Source organism: Pelmatolapia mariae, linkage group LG12, assembly GCF_036321145.2.
Source record: "Pelmatolapia mariae isolate MD_Pm_ZW linkage group LG12, Pm_UMD_F_2, whole genome shotgun sequence".
In the NCBI taxonomy this organism is placed as follows: Eukaryota; Metazoa; Chordata; class Actinopteri; order Cichliformes; family Cichlidae; genus Pelmatolapia; species Pelmatolapia mariae.
The window spans coordinates 9,832,692-9,846,249 of NC_086237.1; the positions used below are offsets into that span (position 1 = coordinate 9,832,692).

At 39.9% G+C, this 13,558-nt stretch overlaps 1 protein-coding gene across 4 annotated transcripts in view; it reads right to left on the bottom strand.

Moving 5' to 3' along the window:
- Positions 1–63: 63 nt before the first annotated feature.
- slc4a5a (solute carrier family 4 member 5a) overlaps positions 64–13,558 on the bottom strand; it is a 39,062-nt gene continuing 25,567 nt past the window's right edge. For 2 of the 4 annotated variants that reach the window (XM_063489912.1, XM_063489911.1), the window contains exons 14-26: positions 12,244–12,377; positions 10,427–10,698; positions 8,196–8,230; positions 7,697–7,888; positions 6,623–6,736; positions 6,074–6,235; positions 5,749–5,927; positions 5,484–5,556; positions 4,974–5,042; positions 4,305–4,478; positions 3,789–3,968; positions 3,636–3,694; positions 249–1,200 (exon numbers count right to left, since the gene is read on the bottom strand). In XM_063489912.1, the coding sequence (XP_063345982.1) occupies positions 1,035–1,200; positions 3,636–3,694; positions 3,789–3,968; positions 4,305–4,478; positions 4,974–5,042; positions 5,484–5,556; positions 5,749–5,927; positions 6,074–6,235; positions 6,623–6,736; positions 7,697–7,888; positions 8,196–8,230; positions 10,427–10,698; positions 12,244–12,377 (1,809 nt within the window). In that variant the 3' untranslated portion in view covers positions 249–1,034. Of the gene's footprint in view, positions 2,990–3,635; positions 3,695–3,788; positions 3,969–4,304; positions 4,479–4,973; positions 5,043–5,483; positions 5,557–5,748; positions 5,928–6,073; positions 6,236–6,622; positions 6,737–7,696; positions 7,889–8,195; positions 8,231–10,426; positions 10,699–12,243; positions 12,378–13,558 lie in introns of all 4 variants that reach the window. The other 2 variants (XM_063489914.1, XM_063489913.1) reach the window with 2 other exon arrangements.

The following is a 13,558-nucleotide window of genomic DNA, read 5'->3' on the forward strand; positions in this document are numbered from 1 at the left end:
GTTTATAAATGTATTTATCTGCAGGCTGCAGGAGTCTACATTGCTAATATTAAAGCCTTGTTGTATTTCACTATCAGATAAATGAGGTTTAATGTTTAGCAAAATGTGCCTCATCGGTCTTGGATCAGAAAGAATGAAAGCACTGCTGGAATAATCAACATTTGCTAAGCCACAGATTTGGCTGCGATACATCCCTGCTGTATATCTCTGAGGAAAAAACACACGCACAGTTTGAAATAATGGAAGTTTAATTACACAAATTCTGTTAGTTCATTAATATTCTTTGTGTGTAAATATCTTTGCTATGTGGTTGAAGTAATTAATTTCTCACACAGATTTTTTAAGAACACTAATATGAACCTGCTCGCTACATCTTACAAAATAAATGGATTCGTTTCAACAAACATCACAACATCATGGCCTTTTGGTTGTTTCTTTTTACTCCTGCTTGTGCTATTATAGTGTTGAACTGGGGGGAAATTGGGAGGTGGGGAGGGTCAGGTTCACTGTTGCATATTCAAACACACCAAAACACAAGTGCAACAAAGGCATGGCTCTGGTTGCTAAGGTATTGCTTATTTTCATGTCTCTTGCATTGAAATCCAATTCTGTACATGCAGGCTTATGAGAGCATAGTACAATACGTTTGGGCCTTGTATAGTGTGGATTTAGTGTAATTACAATGATAGTACAATATAGCTATAATAAGATACATTTTCACAACAAACACTATACAGATAAATATTTCCGCTTATTACAGTCCTTTACATTATACACATACACAAGTATATAGTTTTCAATGTACTATTCAGACCAATGTATGCCAAATGGACCAGTTTAAAATAATATTTTAAAAAAAAACTTATCCAAGTGCAGTCTTAAGTGCAGTTATTGCATCAGTCCCATCTCACTGGGTTCAGCTGTCAGGTGTCTGTGCCATCCTGTGCTGTCTGCGGGTCAGCACTGGCTGCTTTCAGTAGTCTGCCCACGCTTTGTTTTATGTTCTTCAGTCAATGAGATATCGTGTCTCAGCTTTATAATGTGGTCTCACTGCTCATGTCACGGGGCCGGTGGTGGTCGATGTCTGAATCGTAATCTGACTCCATCTCGATCTTGACCTGGGGCACCGGGCACGGCATTCCTCGGCCCATGGGCATGGTCGGAGACGACGGGCAGGAGATCTTCAAATGGAGGGTGATGCTGAGAAGGGCAAGGTCCAGTTACCATACACACCAGGTACCATACACACCCATAGCCAAAGACACAGAGGTTCTACCAGGAGGGGAGGGGAATGTGGCGGAGCTTGGCTGTCAGACACGATGACTACAGCAGTTTAGGTTAGCGCTTAGCTAGTGAGTGAAATCAGTCCCAAAATATTGGCTGTTGCTCCCACAGGGAGTCAGCAGACTAGCTGATGGTTCCCACACTGTGAATGACATAGACTGTACCTACAATATGGTCTGAAAAGTAAAGTGCACTAAACTCGTATTCCTTCTAATGGCCAGCAGAGGGAGCCCTGGTTTCTAAATCAAGTCCAGTTGAATAGACATCTATGGGAAATGGATGGTGAATATGCTCATCTGGCTTTCATAAGAGGACTTCATTAACCACTGGGTGATGCTATAGTGGCCATGCCCATCTTTTATATGCAGCCTGTGGTTTAAATTAACCGTGAGCAAACATAGCTTGAATTTACTGAGTACATTGGAATAAAATAATAATAAAACATTCTGCTTTTTTAGATGTTAATTTGCAATGATAAATTTGTTTTGACTCTGATATCAAGTGTTTTTGAGTTTTTGATTGTGCACTATTATGCATGCCTGCCTTTTGCATTATGTCAGCACATGTTGTAAAGATTTGTATACAAACTCACACAATAGCTTCAAAGGTCTGGCGATCAGTGCATTTTGTGTTTGTATAAATCCTTCAATAAAATAACGTCACAGAGAATTTATGTACTTCCACAGATGGCTGCATTTAAGCAAACAAGTTCACAGTGTCAATTCCAAACCATGCCTCTAATAAAGCAATGCAGACATGATGGGAACATTTGAATCAGCCACAAAAGGCAAACAGCCCAAAGTTACAGTATTTATGGTTAAATAACGTAAATGGCACTTTCAGTACAAAATGTATGCAATGAAACTTCTGTGAGGGACGGAGGCAGGTTGGAGAGCTGGGGTCTGACTACATATCACATGCAGGTGTGACTGATGTACTAGAGAGATTCAACACATGGAAGAAAAAGAAACAACCAAATGATGTATGCTGCACATGGATGATTATACAGTTGTGTATACAGAGGCCTACAATATATCCTCTCTATGTGCTAGATACACACAGGACTAAAAAGACCACACAATAACTTCTTCATCTAGTTTGACTGCTCGCACACTATGTTAAACTACACAACGAACACTGAAGGCTTTGAGATACATAGAAAACTACACTGCTTTAAAGGTGAGCAGTGAAGAGTAACAACATGCTGAGTTGTGTGTGCAGAGGGCAGCTCAGACACAGGCTGTCAGACATTTAAAACATTACTCCGGATTACACTGTTCAGCACAACAATCATCTGCATTGCCTTAAAGTGCATGGAGAGGAGACGGAACTCAAACATGACACATGATGACAATCATGGGACTGCACATGTGTATGTTTACAAAACATACAGAGGAAAATACAGAAGTAATGAATTGAATTTCTTGTTAAAATACAGGCCATTTAAAGGGTGTGCAATAAGTCAGTGTATCAGTATAAAAAGGCTATGTGATCAATTTTCATGCGACTGAGTCTATCCAAGTATTTGCCAGTTTCCTGTTTAGTTTGATGAGCCATTCAGTTAAAGTTTCTTATTTTGTCTATGTTCCAGTTCACCCAAACTGCACAAACATGCAATTCCCTCTAGTGGTAATGAGCCATACAGGAAATCAGTGCAGTGTAACAAATACATTTTTTTGCAGGTATTCCACCCAAGAAATATTCCCTGCAAAAAAGAGGGGGGTGGGATTAATATAGCTTTAAATCAAAGGAGCTTACCAACTGGTAAAGTTGGAGCTGCTTTTAATTATTTTTGAACAACTGCATATCTTAATTTATAATAACACATCAAAGGGTATTTGTCAGCTATATTTTCTTTTTATAATCCGAACCTGCAAATTAACAAATGCTTCTAAATGCTACCAGAAGTACATTACAAACCTTTGAGATGTTGTGGATAAAAATACTATAAGTTCTTCAAAATTGTGCTTATATGCAGGATTTAAGCAGTGTGTGAAATTATGCTGAACGCACTTTCCTAGTTTGGACTGTTTTATGTTTTATGCTACATCACCTACCAAGTATCACTGATCCTTATGTATATTTTGTGAACTGACCCTTTAACTGTGCACTTTTTATGCAGACGATTGCACTTTGACATATATATATATATATATATATATATATATATATATATATATATATATATATATATATATATATATATATATATATATATATATATATATATCTGTGTGTGTTAAAGAGCCCTGCGTGTGGCTGCAGCCTGGCAGTATGCTCCCCACTGAGTCTGTGTGACATCAGGATAGATGAGGTCTTTGTAGGGGATGTGCAGTTTGAGAACACAGTACCTTCGATCCAAGTCTGACTCAGAGCTGGGTGAGTGGTTCGCGTAGCCGTGGTACTTGTCCTGCAAGCAAACACATACACACACAGTACAGACGGTGCGCTTCACACATTTATGTCATGGTTTGTCAGTCCTGTAGGGGGCTTGAGTTTCTCACCTCTTCCTCACTGTCATCAGGTTTGGGCTTCTTCTTCTCTTTCTCCTTCTCCTTCCCCTTCTTCTTGTCATCATCCTTCTTCTTCTTCTCTTTTTCAGGCAGGAGGTCATCCAGCCACGTCAAGTCGTGCTGGGAGAAGACCATGTCCAGCATCTTTCTGACCACCATCAGACCCAGGATCTGGTGTTTGACACAGAGACAGACCAACACAGAGACCTTGTTTCAGCTCCTGGTAACATTCATCTCATATATGAGTTATGCTGTGAATATGATTTTCTGGATGCCATGCATAGGTGATGTTAACGGGAATCACTGGTTGACACAGTAAAATCAGAGCAGTATTTACATACTTTAAAAACACCATTAAAACTATCGCTGGAAAAGATTCATGTAGTTTTAGCAGCAGCATCTGTGTTCTTCCATTTCAAAACACTTGCCTCTCAGCTCCATCCATCTCACAACACAGGATTCATTAAAAAGTTTGTGGTGCAAAAGGAAGTATTTCATCACACTTACCATAACGGGAAATATGATTGCCAAGAAGGTGGACTTGAGGACCCAGAGCACAGCCAGACATATAATCTGGATCAGAGTGAACAGGTGTACCCTCCTGAGAGGAACATGACGCAGGTAGGTGAAGTCAGGTTGGTGCTTGGAAGGCATCATGTACAACTTTATCCTGTCCCAGAACTGTGGAAGGCAATGACAACAAGAGGGTTGAGGGGCAGGAATTTATGTTAAATACAAATAAACTTACAACAATCATGAATGCTTAAATTATTTAGAGCAGACTTGTATGTGTCACGGTTCTGCTTGTCCGTGCACTGTTGTAGGAGAAGCTCACAGAACTCTGAGCTACAGTTTTCTAAGTGTTCTTTCAAAATGTGCCTTTTAAATTGAGACACCTGAGTAACACAAACATTCGCCGACAGTGCAGTTCATTTACTGTTGTTTCACACATTGTGTCGAATTGAAAACCTTTTTCTTTTCTTTTGGATTTTTTCATCTTTGCAGTCTATATGGACATAATGGTATCAGCATACCTGTTGGTTGTTATTGTTACATTTTTTGCTTAAAAGCTTTAAATAAGCCACTTCCCATCTGCTGTCTGTAACTCAATAAGTAAGCTGCCCAGCCACAAATTACTCAAATCATAAATAACACCAGCTGGCATACGCACGGTACCTGGATTCCACTGAGAGACGCTACACCCATGTAGAGGAAGACACCGTACAGCACAGGCATGGGGATGAACTGCAAGTGAAAGTACATGTCGGCCATAATTAAGACAGTTCACAGCATCACAATGAGAGTGAAATTCTGACTCTTAGCAAAAATGAGTGTAGATGTGTAGAGTTTGTAGACACAGCTCGCTAACCAAGCTAATAACGACCCAAACAGGGCAACTGAAAAACTACTATGGAGGCTTCAAAATGTGGGTACCTTAAATTTGTTTAACATAATTTATTGATTCATTAATTTTTTAATTTATATATTGCACATTGTTATTTCATAATCCCAATTTATTGCACATATTTCCAGAAAGAATTTGTTGCCCTGTATGGAAAAGTAGTGAGCATCTTGAGTTTTGCCGATAATAAAAACAAATCTTGAGGAAACAGCACAGAAAAAAAGACATGCTTCATATAGCAATTACAAAAACAAAAATAAAAACATCCATTATGCACCTCATACCTTAAGTACAGGAGCAAGGAAGATGGAGACTCCAGTGAGAACAAACACCAGTATGCCTGTCACTCTTTGTTCTCTGTATGTTTGACATTGATGGGACACAAGAGAGCATCAAGTCAGTTTCACAATGCTCTTGTCTACGTCAGCTACAAAGGATTTAGGACAGTGCTTCTGTAGCTCTGTGATGTTGGTAGTGGCGGCCTATTTGACAAACTGCACTTTCCTTTTTATTTCTGAGCTCTTTGTTTTTACGTTACTGTGAACCGACCTGACCCCGAGGAACTGCGGCTGCTCTCCTGGAGCACTCGATTCACTCTCCATCTTCAGAGAGTCGATGTGAGCAATAGAGATGACGGTGGCAGCCACGTACCAGGGCAGACCCAAGAAGGAACACGTGGCCATCAGGACTCCAACCCAGAACAGATCCAAGTGATAGCCACAGCCTTTCTGCAGGGGAAACAAAGATCATTTCTATAAAAAGCGACCTCATAAGGGGCAGGCTGTGAGTTGATAGGCTTCTGTCTGAATTTATAGCGCTGTTTCATGACTGTTACTTTGACTTTTTATGATGATTTGACTGGTTGCACACCTACCTTAAGTTTGTTCTCCTTGCGGTTAACAATGACAGCGCTGATCTGCTGATCCATGAAGATGAGGATGGTGACAAGCAGGGCGGGCACAAAGCTGGCCAGATACACCCACCATGGATTCTTCCCAAAAGGCATCACAAGCCAGCCACGACCTGGTCGAGTTGGCTGTTAAATGAGAGGCAGCTTTATTTTTATTAAAAGCAAGGATTCAGTTCCACATGAATCCTCCCATGAAATTTCCCCTTGTGGGACTAATAAAGGTATATCAATCAATCAAGATCATTATTAGAACGTAACTTAAAGCCAGTGTGATGAAGTTCTTTTGTTGTGGAGAGTTAGTGCAATCTGTAGAAAGTCAAAGTGCATCCCGACAACGCTAACAGATATAACGGCAGCATGGATCGTCTTCTCTAACTCTGGGCACGTTTGTTATCCAAAATGTTCATGTGTTTCCATTCAAAATCCCCAATACAGCAACATGTCATAGAGCTGCTCATTTTGAAATGTTTTTTTTACTTGTTATCTTCTAAATATAAACAGTTTGGAAATTACCTTAAATTCTGTTGGGACAATAAGCTTGGGAGTTTTGAGTCCCATTAACATATCCAGCCCAACAAAGGTCATGATGGACATGAAGATAGAGAAGTCACTGATGAGTTTCCTCAGCTGATGCCAAACACAGAAAAAGAGAACAGTCTGTATTACAAAGATAAACATTTGCAGAACTTAAAGATGGGATGCTTCCGATGTCTAATAGGCAGGAAGCTGCTCATAAATACTAAAAAGAAAAAGTAGCCTGCTAAGTTTCACTTTAGTCAAATGTAATCCTGGTGTCTGAAAAAGGAATACAGTAAAATAAGAAGAATTACTTCTTTGTCTGGTTGACTCTCCACTTCCTGTTAGAAGAGTTGCTGTGCAGGTACAAAGGAAGAACAATGATCTAATAGCTAGGTTTTCTGCCCAAAAACATCTAATACTTTCAAAAACCTGGCAGCCATTTTTTTGTTCATACTATCTTCTTCTTCTTTCGGCCACAGCAGATCATCTGCCTCCATCTCACCCTAGTGTTCTCTTCTGTCACACCAACCCTCTTCCTGTCCTCCTTCACTACATCCATGAATCTTCTCTGGGATCTCCCTCTTTTCCTCCAGCCTGGTAGCTCCATATCAAATATCCTTCGTTCAAAATATCCACTATCACTCTTCTGCACATGCCCAAACCATCTCAGCCTTGCCTCTCTGACTTTTTTCAAACCTCTAAACCTGAGCTGTCCCTCTGATATGTTCATATTTAATCCTGTCCATACCTGATCCCAGGTATTTAAATACATCTAACTTCACTACCTCTAATTGCAGCTTCACTGTTTACATACATGTATTCAGTCTAACTTCTTCTTACCTCCACCTCTCCAGGCTCTCTTCCACCTGCTCAAACAATTCTGCTGGTTTGTACATTTTCATTAATTTGGGTCTTTTTGCTTGCATGTATAGGTCTTTTAAAAAAAAAATAGACTGTTTTAATACTTGTTTTCAATCCACTATGATGAAAAAGTTCATTATGAGTTTTGCAAAAACATTGTGTAACTTGGTTCAAAAGGACACATATGTAGACAGATAGTTTACCCACCTTGGTTGGGAAGTAGCGGCTGAACTTGAACTTCTTGAGGGAGACGGTCATGGAGTAGGTGCCAAAGAAGAGGATGAAGGACATGAGGGCCAGATCGGGGACGTACTTGCAGGACTTTCCCACCAGAGAGCCTCCATACTTCACACACTCCTTCTTGCTCAGCTGGCTCCAGTCCAGAGCTGTCACATTCAACTGGGATGGTGGTGGCAGCAGTAAGAGAGGGTGAAGAAGAGCGTAGTGTTTCGACAAAGACACGTAGAGAGCGAAAAATTGTCGGCGCAGATGTAAAGTTAGTAATAGTGAAAGGTCAGTGGGGTTGATGGAGAGACGCAGACACAGAGGAGGGGAAGCGACTTCTTTTAGAGACAGAGCTGACACCTGGGTTAGCTGTAAACAAAGCATGTCTGCAGCTGCAATGTCGCCAACTCTGTGGACATTTATCTTGAAATATAGCAACAAAAAGTAGAAAATTAAACATTTAATGAAAGCAAGCACTCACCCCAGAGACACTAGAGCTGTTATCTGGCATTGGAGCTAAACCATTGAAGATCATTGCAGCCACTGTTCACGGATTGGGGAGAGAGAGAGTAGGGAGGAGCCAGGTAATGAGTCGGGAAGTGTAGACGGGGTGATGAAGAAAACAAAAGGGGAGGAAAGAAGAAACGCAAAATATAATGAGAATCCAGCAGCTGGACAGAGAGCACTCCGAGTCTCATGCAGACAGACAAAGGGGTACTCACTTGCAAGAGACGGCAGCCAAATTGTTTGTGCATGGCAAAAGCAAACAAGATAACAATCAGTTACAGAAATCAATGTCTGCAGAAATGACTGCAAATTACCTGCACTTGAAAAAAGGTGTATAGGTTACCGTCATCAAACCCCTCAACCCAAGAAGAATAAAGCTGTTATTCATCACTGCAGACCAAGGTTACTATAATTAACTAAAACAAAACAAACAAAAAAAGAAAACTAGACTAAATCACTTTTAAAAAAAATCAAAACTATCTGAAGTGATTTTGTGATCTTCAAAACATGAAGTAAAATAAAATAAAAATCTAGAGGACGTTTTAGTGGTATATTTCAGGCTCTGTATATCTACAGGACTGCCAGTCAACCGCTTTTAAAAAGTTGCTTGTATTTTCTTGTAATTTTCTTGTAACTGATTTTCCTAAATCTTGCCTCTTACATCAGGGGAGGCTCCAGATTTGTTTCGTAGGCGTGGCGATATGGGGGGCACTAAAAATATTGGGGTGGCACACCGAAAACAGAACTTTCCATTTTTATTATGCTGCTGTCAAATATAGGTTACTTGAAAAAGATGGCAAAAACAGAGAAAGAAAAGAATGTTATGCCTAGTTAATTTCCTGCTATTAAAGCTGATATCACTGAAAATAGGTACATATAAAAACCAATTAAGATTTTGAAATGCTTTAATTGATTGATTGATTGATTGATTAAAGTCACAATTATCGCTTTAATGATTCTCAGCAGAGCTGAGCAGAAGCAGCTCAAAATTCACTCTTCGAGAATGGAGTCGACTTTAAGAGCAAACTTGTTCAATAAAGACAGATAAGTGTTGGATCAGGTAAGAGTGTGAACTGTTTCCTGTCTCTGTGTTGGCACTGAGATGCACCAGTGATCTGTCCATGGATTGGCACCAGCTTTTCTGCAACCTTATTACATTATTACCAACATAGGACCCGCCACTACCCCAACCCCTTCCCGGTGGCGCCCCTGTCTGCCTCCCCCAGACAATAATACTAATTATAAAGACTAAAACGGAAACTAAAACTTTGCATTTTCAAACAATAAAAATACTGGTGGTGGCTGAAATGACTACACTAAATCGCAACCAAAAGGTCAAAATGAAATAAAAATAAAAAGTAATTAGAAAATACAAAACTATTATAACTCTACTCCAGATATCATCACAAGTATGGTTATAAAGAAATGATGACAAAGACATCCACAGACCTATTATAGTGTAGTTATTTGTCAGTCCTCTCTGTGTGATGTTAACAGTTGTAAGTTGCCTCCAACATATGCTTGATATGCCTGTACAGCTATAGATGGTCAAAAACAGCTAAAACAGTATAATTTAATCTTCGGTGTGCTAAGTAATGTGGACCGGTGGCAACTTAAAATAACCGCAGGAGGCATCTGCTAGGAGACGCATTAATGATGTATGCCATTAAAGTGAACACTGCAAAGGAAACCAGTGGACAAAAAAAAAGATCTAACATTTCTTTGTAGCAGGCAAATGTTTCATTATTACCTGATCGACTAAAAACTGATGTGCATTATTACCTCGACAGCCATTCATTTTAAATCTTTTTTCTGATATACGTGAGAAATTAGTTTTAATATTTTAACTCTGAAATAAGTACCAAAGCTGAGATAAATAAAATTGACAATAACACTGAGTGATAATTTCTTTTCTTGTCAACAATCAACAGATCTTGTTAATAAATCCTGCTTCATGACCCTATCATGAGCCCTATGCATAATTAAAGTTATTTACTTTGCTGTATTGCATTTATTCACATATTGTTATATATTATAATTAAACCAATGAAGTCAAGACATTAAAGTTGACGGCATTCTCAATTAAAGCTGTCGATAAAGTGAACACACACATGCGTTTGCTTCTGTAATCGGCCCGTCATGTCAGTCCAACGAGACTAATAATCCCCCTTTTCTCTCTATCCCTGAGTCAAGGGGTGAACTCACTCGGGTCTGGGGCCAGGCACTCGCACTTGTAGGTGGTGACATAGTCGGGCTTAAAGTCTGTGTTGATGGGATAATATTTGAAGGCGCCCACCATCTTCTTGATGGCGTCAGAGATGAAGATGAAGGATATAAGGCTGGAGAAGCCCTCCTCAGTAAAACGCGTCATGTATTTGATGATGTAACTGGCATCTGTAGCTACGAGGATGAAACACTGCAGGCACGAGTGCATGCCGATCCACAGACGCAGCTCCATGTAATCTATGCTGTTGTTCCTGTAGAAGCGACAGGTCAGAAAAACAGGTGGGAGCAATGATGAATTTAGGCACAGAACACAAAGATATCCAGTGTTGTGCAAACAGTACATTATCTGTGAATATAGAGCAGCTTGATGGGGAAAAACAACCGTGCTTGGAGTGTTTACAGACAAATATCAAGGCTTCAGTAATCAAACACATGATATGTGCGAGCGAAATCACCAACTAAACAAGAAGGACTCGGTTTGGACTTCTTATCCTTCCTTCTTTATATTATCATCTTATCAGTCACATGCACAAAATAGATCTATTATCATGCATATATATTTTGCATGCATATAATTATAATTCTTTCCACAATTAAATCTACACAAGTAAAAAAAAGCTTTAATTAATGTGTTCTTAATTTATTACATTCAAACTGGTTATAATTCTGTATATTTAAACTGTTGAAAGTTTTTCCAAGTTTATTCAGTTTTTACACACAGTTAAATGTGATAAAGTTAGATAAGCACTCATGTGGAAGCCCACTAATGTTATTTAATCTTTGAGAAGGACCACTGTGTCACTGCATCACGCCAGCCCTAATGGCCATCAACAAGCTGATATTCTGACCCATGAGCGTTTAACAACGATTACTACATTATTACATGCATCATCTGCACAAAGGCATCGGATCACACCCATTGTCAATCTTTATCTCACCTTTAAATACAGGTGACTGCATTTTTCACATCTGTCATGTTGTCTTGTTAACAAACCCTCTACATACAAACTAACATACTGAAATCTCAAAGCTGTCTCTGCAACGCTGGCTCTGTATAGGACCACATTTTGCAGACTCCTCAGAAAAATACAACACCAGCTAAAGCGCTGGTATTTTTGGACGCATCAGTATGTATCAGGCTGGGATGTCATCTACTTGACCTAGTTTGTTTCATGCAAACAAATATTTCGCATAAACAAATATACCTCTTGGAATTTTTCACTGTGACAATAAAGACAGTTTGATTTTTGGTTAACATTTTGTTTTTGTTCACACTTAAAATAGTTCACTGTTTCAGTACAAACACTATGTAGCAGGCTGTGTTTACATGTATACTCTGTGGTATCAGGGCTGTCAACATAAATTGAGGTAAGTACAAGTGATTGCAAAGTGGATTTGAGGGTTGGTATTTAATGGTAGCTGAACTCATTACTTCAGCAGAACTGCAGTCAGAGCAAAGATCAGAACGGCAGAAGCGCTTCTCCGGCTGTTTTCTGGTTAAAGTAACCAGCAAATTAGAATCAAGGCATTAATCCTTTTTTTCTTCATCTTCTTCTTTCTGCAGCACTTCAGAAATTTGGATTTGCATTCAGCCCGAAGTAAATAAAGCCATACATATGCTCCCACATACTGCACATAGCATTTCAACTGAAACTCTTCAACCTAAAATGATTTTAATGCAAACCGTAAACATAATAATGTGGTGAGATGAGATGTTTATTTCTGACATTACTGAGGTCTCTTCAGAACATGAACCTTCCCAGTATATAAATCTACTATGCTCTAAAGCAGCTCACTTGCTGAATTCAAACAGCAGCTTTTCAAAGATGAGGATGGGTCCAGTGGAACTGAGGATGATGAGGGGCTGACCACCAAAGAAACAGAAGACAGAACCAGCCAGGGCTGTACCCAGGAAACTCTCCATCACACCCTGTTGGCAAAGAGAGAGAGAGAGAGATGGAGAGAAAGAGAGAGAGAGGTAATAGGGTTGAAATAAGTGCTGCTGTGGAATGAGATTCCCACACCAATTTGTGAAATTTACAGGCAACTAAAAATCGCAATGTGTTCTGGTGCTGATTAAGACAGCAATTCAAGATGAGAAGGAGAGCAGAGTAACAAAAAAACAAAGACTTCTTTGTGTGTTGGTGGGAGAAAGGTGATAGCAACTGCTGTGTTTGAGAGCATTAGACATAAGGCAAAAGGCTTCACAGGGAAGCAATACAGGCAAGTCAAAGCACTAATCTGGAGTTATTTCTGCCTGGACCTGTGTGTTTGTCTATGACAGTTTGTTTTTGAATGGTGCAAAGATATTGATGCTTAACAAGAAAAAAGAGAACAGCCCACAATGAACTAGAACATATCAGAAAAATCAACACATGGATGGCAGCTGGACCAGATGGCATCCCAGCATGAGCTCTCAAAGACTGTGCTGCAGAGCTGGGCAAGGTGTTCATAAAAATATTTAACCATCTCTGATGCAGTGCATCCCCGCCTGCCTGTAGACATCCATTATAGTGCTGGTACCAAAACAGGCAGCCATAACATCAGATAACGATCACAGGCTTGTGACACGTCTGCTCATGAAGCCCATGGAAAGACTGCTCCTGCAACACCTTAATGCTGCTCTGCTGCCTGGACTCCCACTACTAGTACACATACAGGACTAACAGATCAATTGAAGACACCATCTCTCCTACCCTTCAAACGGTGTTGTGCCACCTGGAGTAACCCAGGGCATCTGTTGGTGAACTACAGCTCTGCATTTAATACCATCCTCCCCAGCAGACAGTTCTCCAAGATGTCCGACCTAGGTATTCAACACAATATCTCCTCATGGGCTGTTTGAAATTTCTTAATAAAGTGACCGCAGTTAGAGAGGATGGATCCTCACCACTCTTCCACTCTAACACTCATCAGAGGAGTGTCTCAGGACTGTATGTTAAGTACCTTCCTTTGGTCTTTGTACACACATGACCGCGTACCATCCCATGACACCAACACCATAGTTAAATTTGCAGACGACACGACCATGTTGGGGCTGCATATACTTCACTTTAAAAAGAGAAAACAAATGATTATTGACTTTAGTCGAAAGCACACACCATATACATC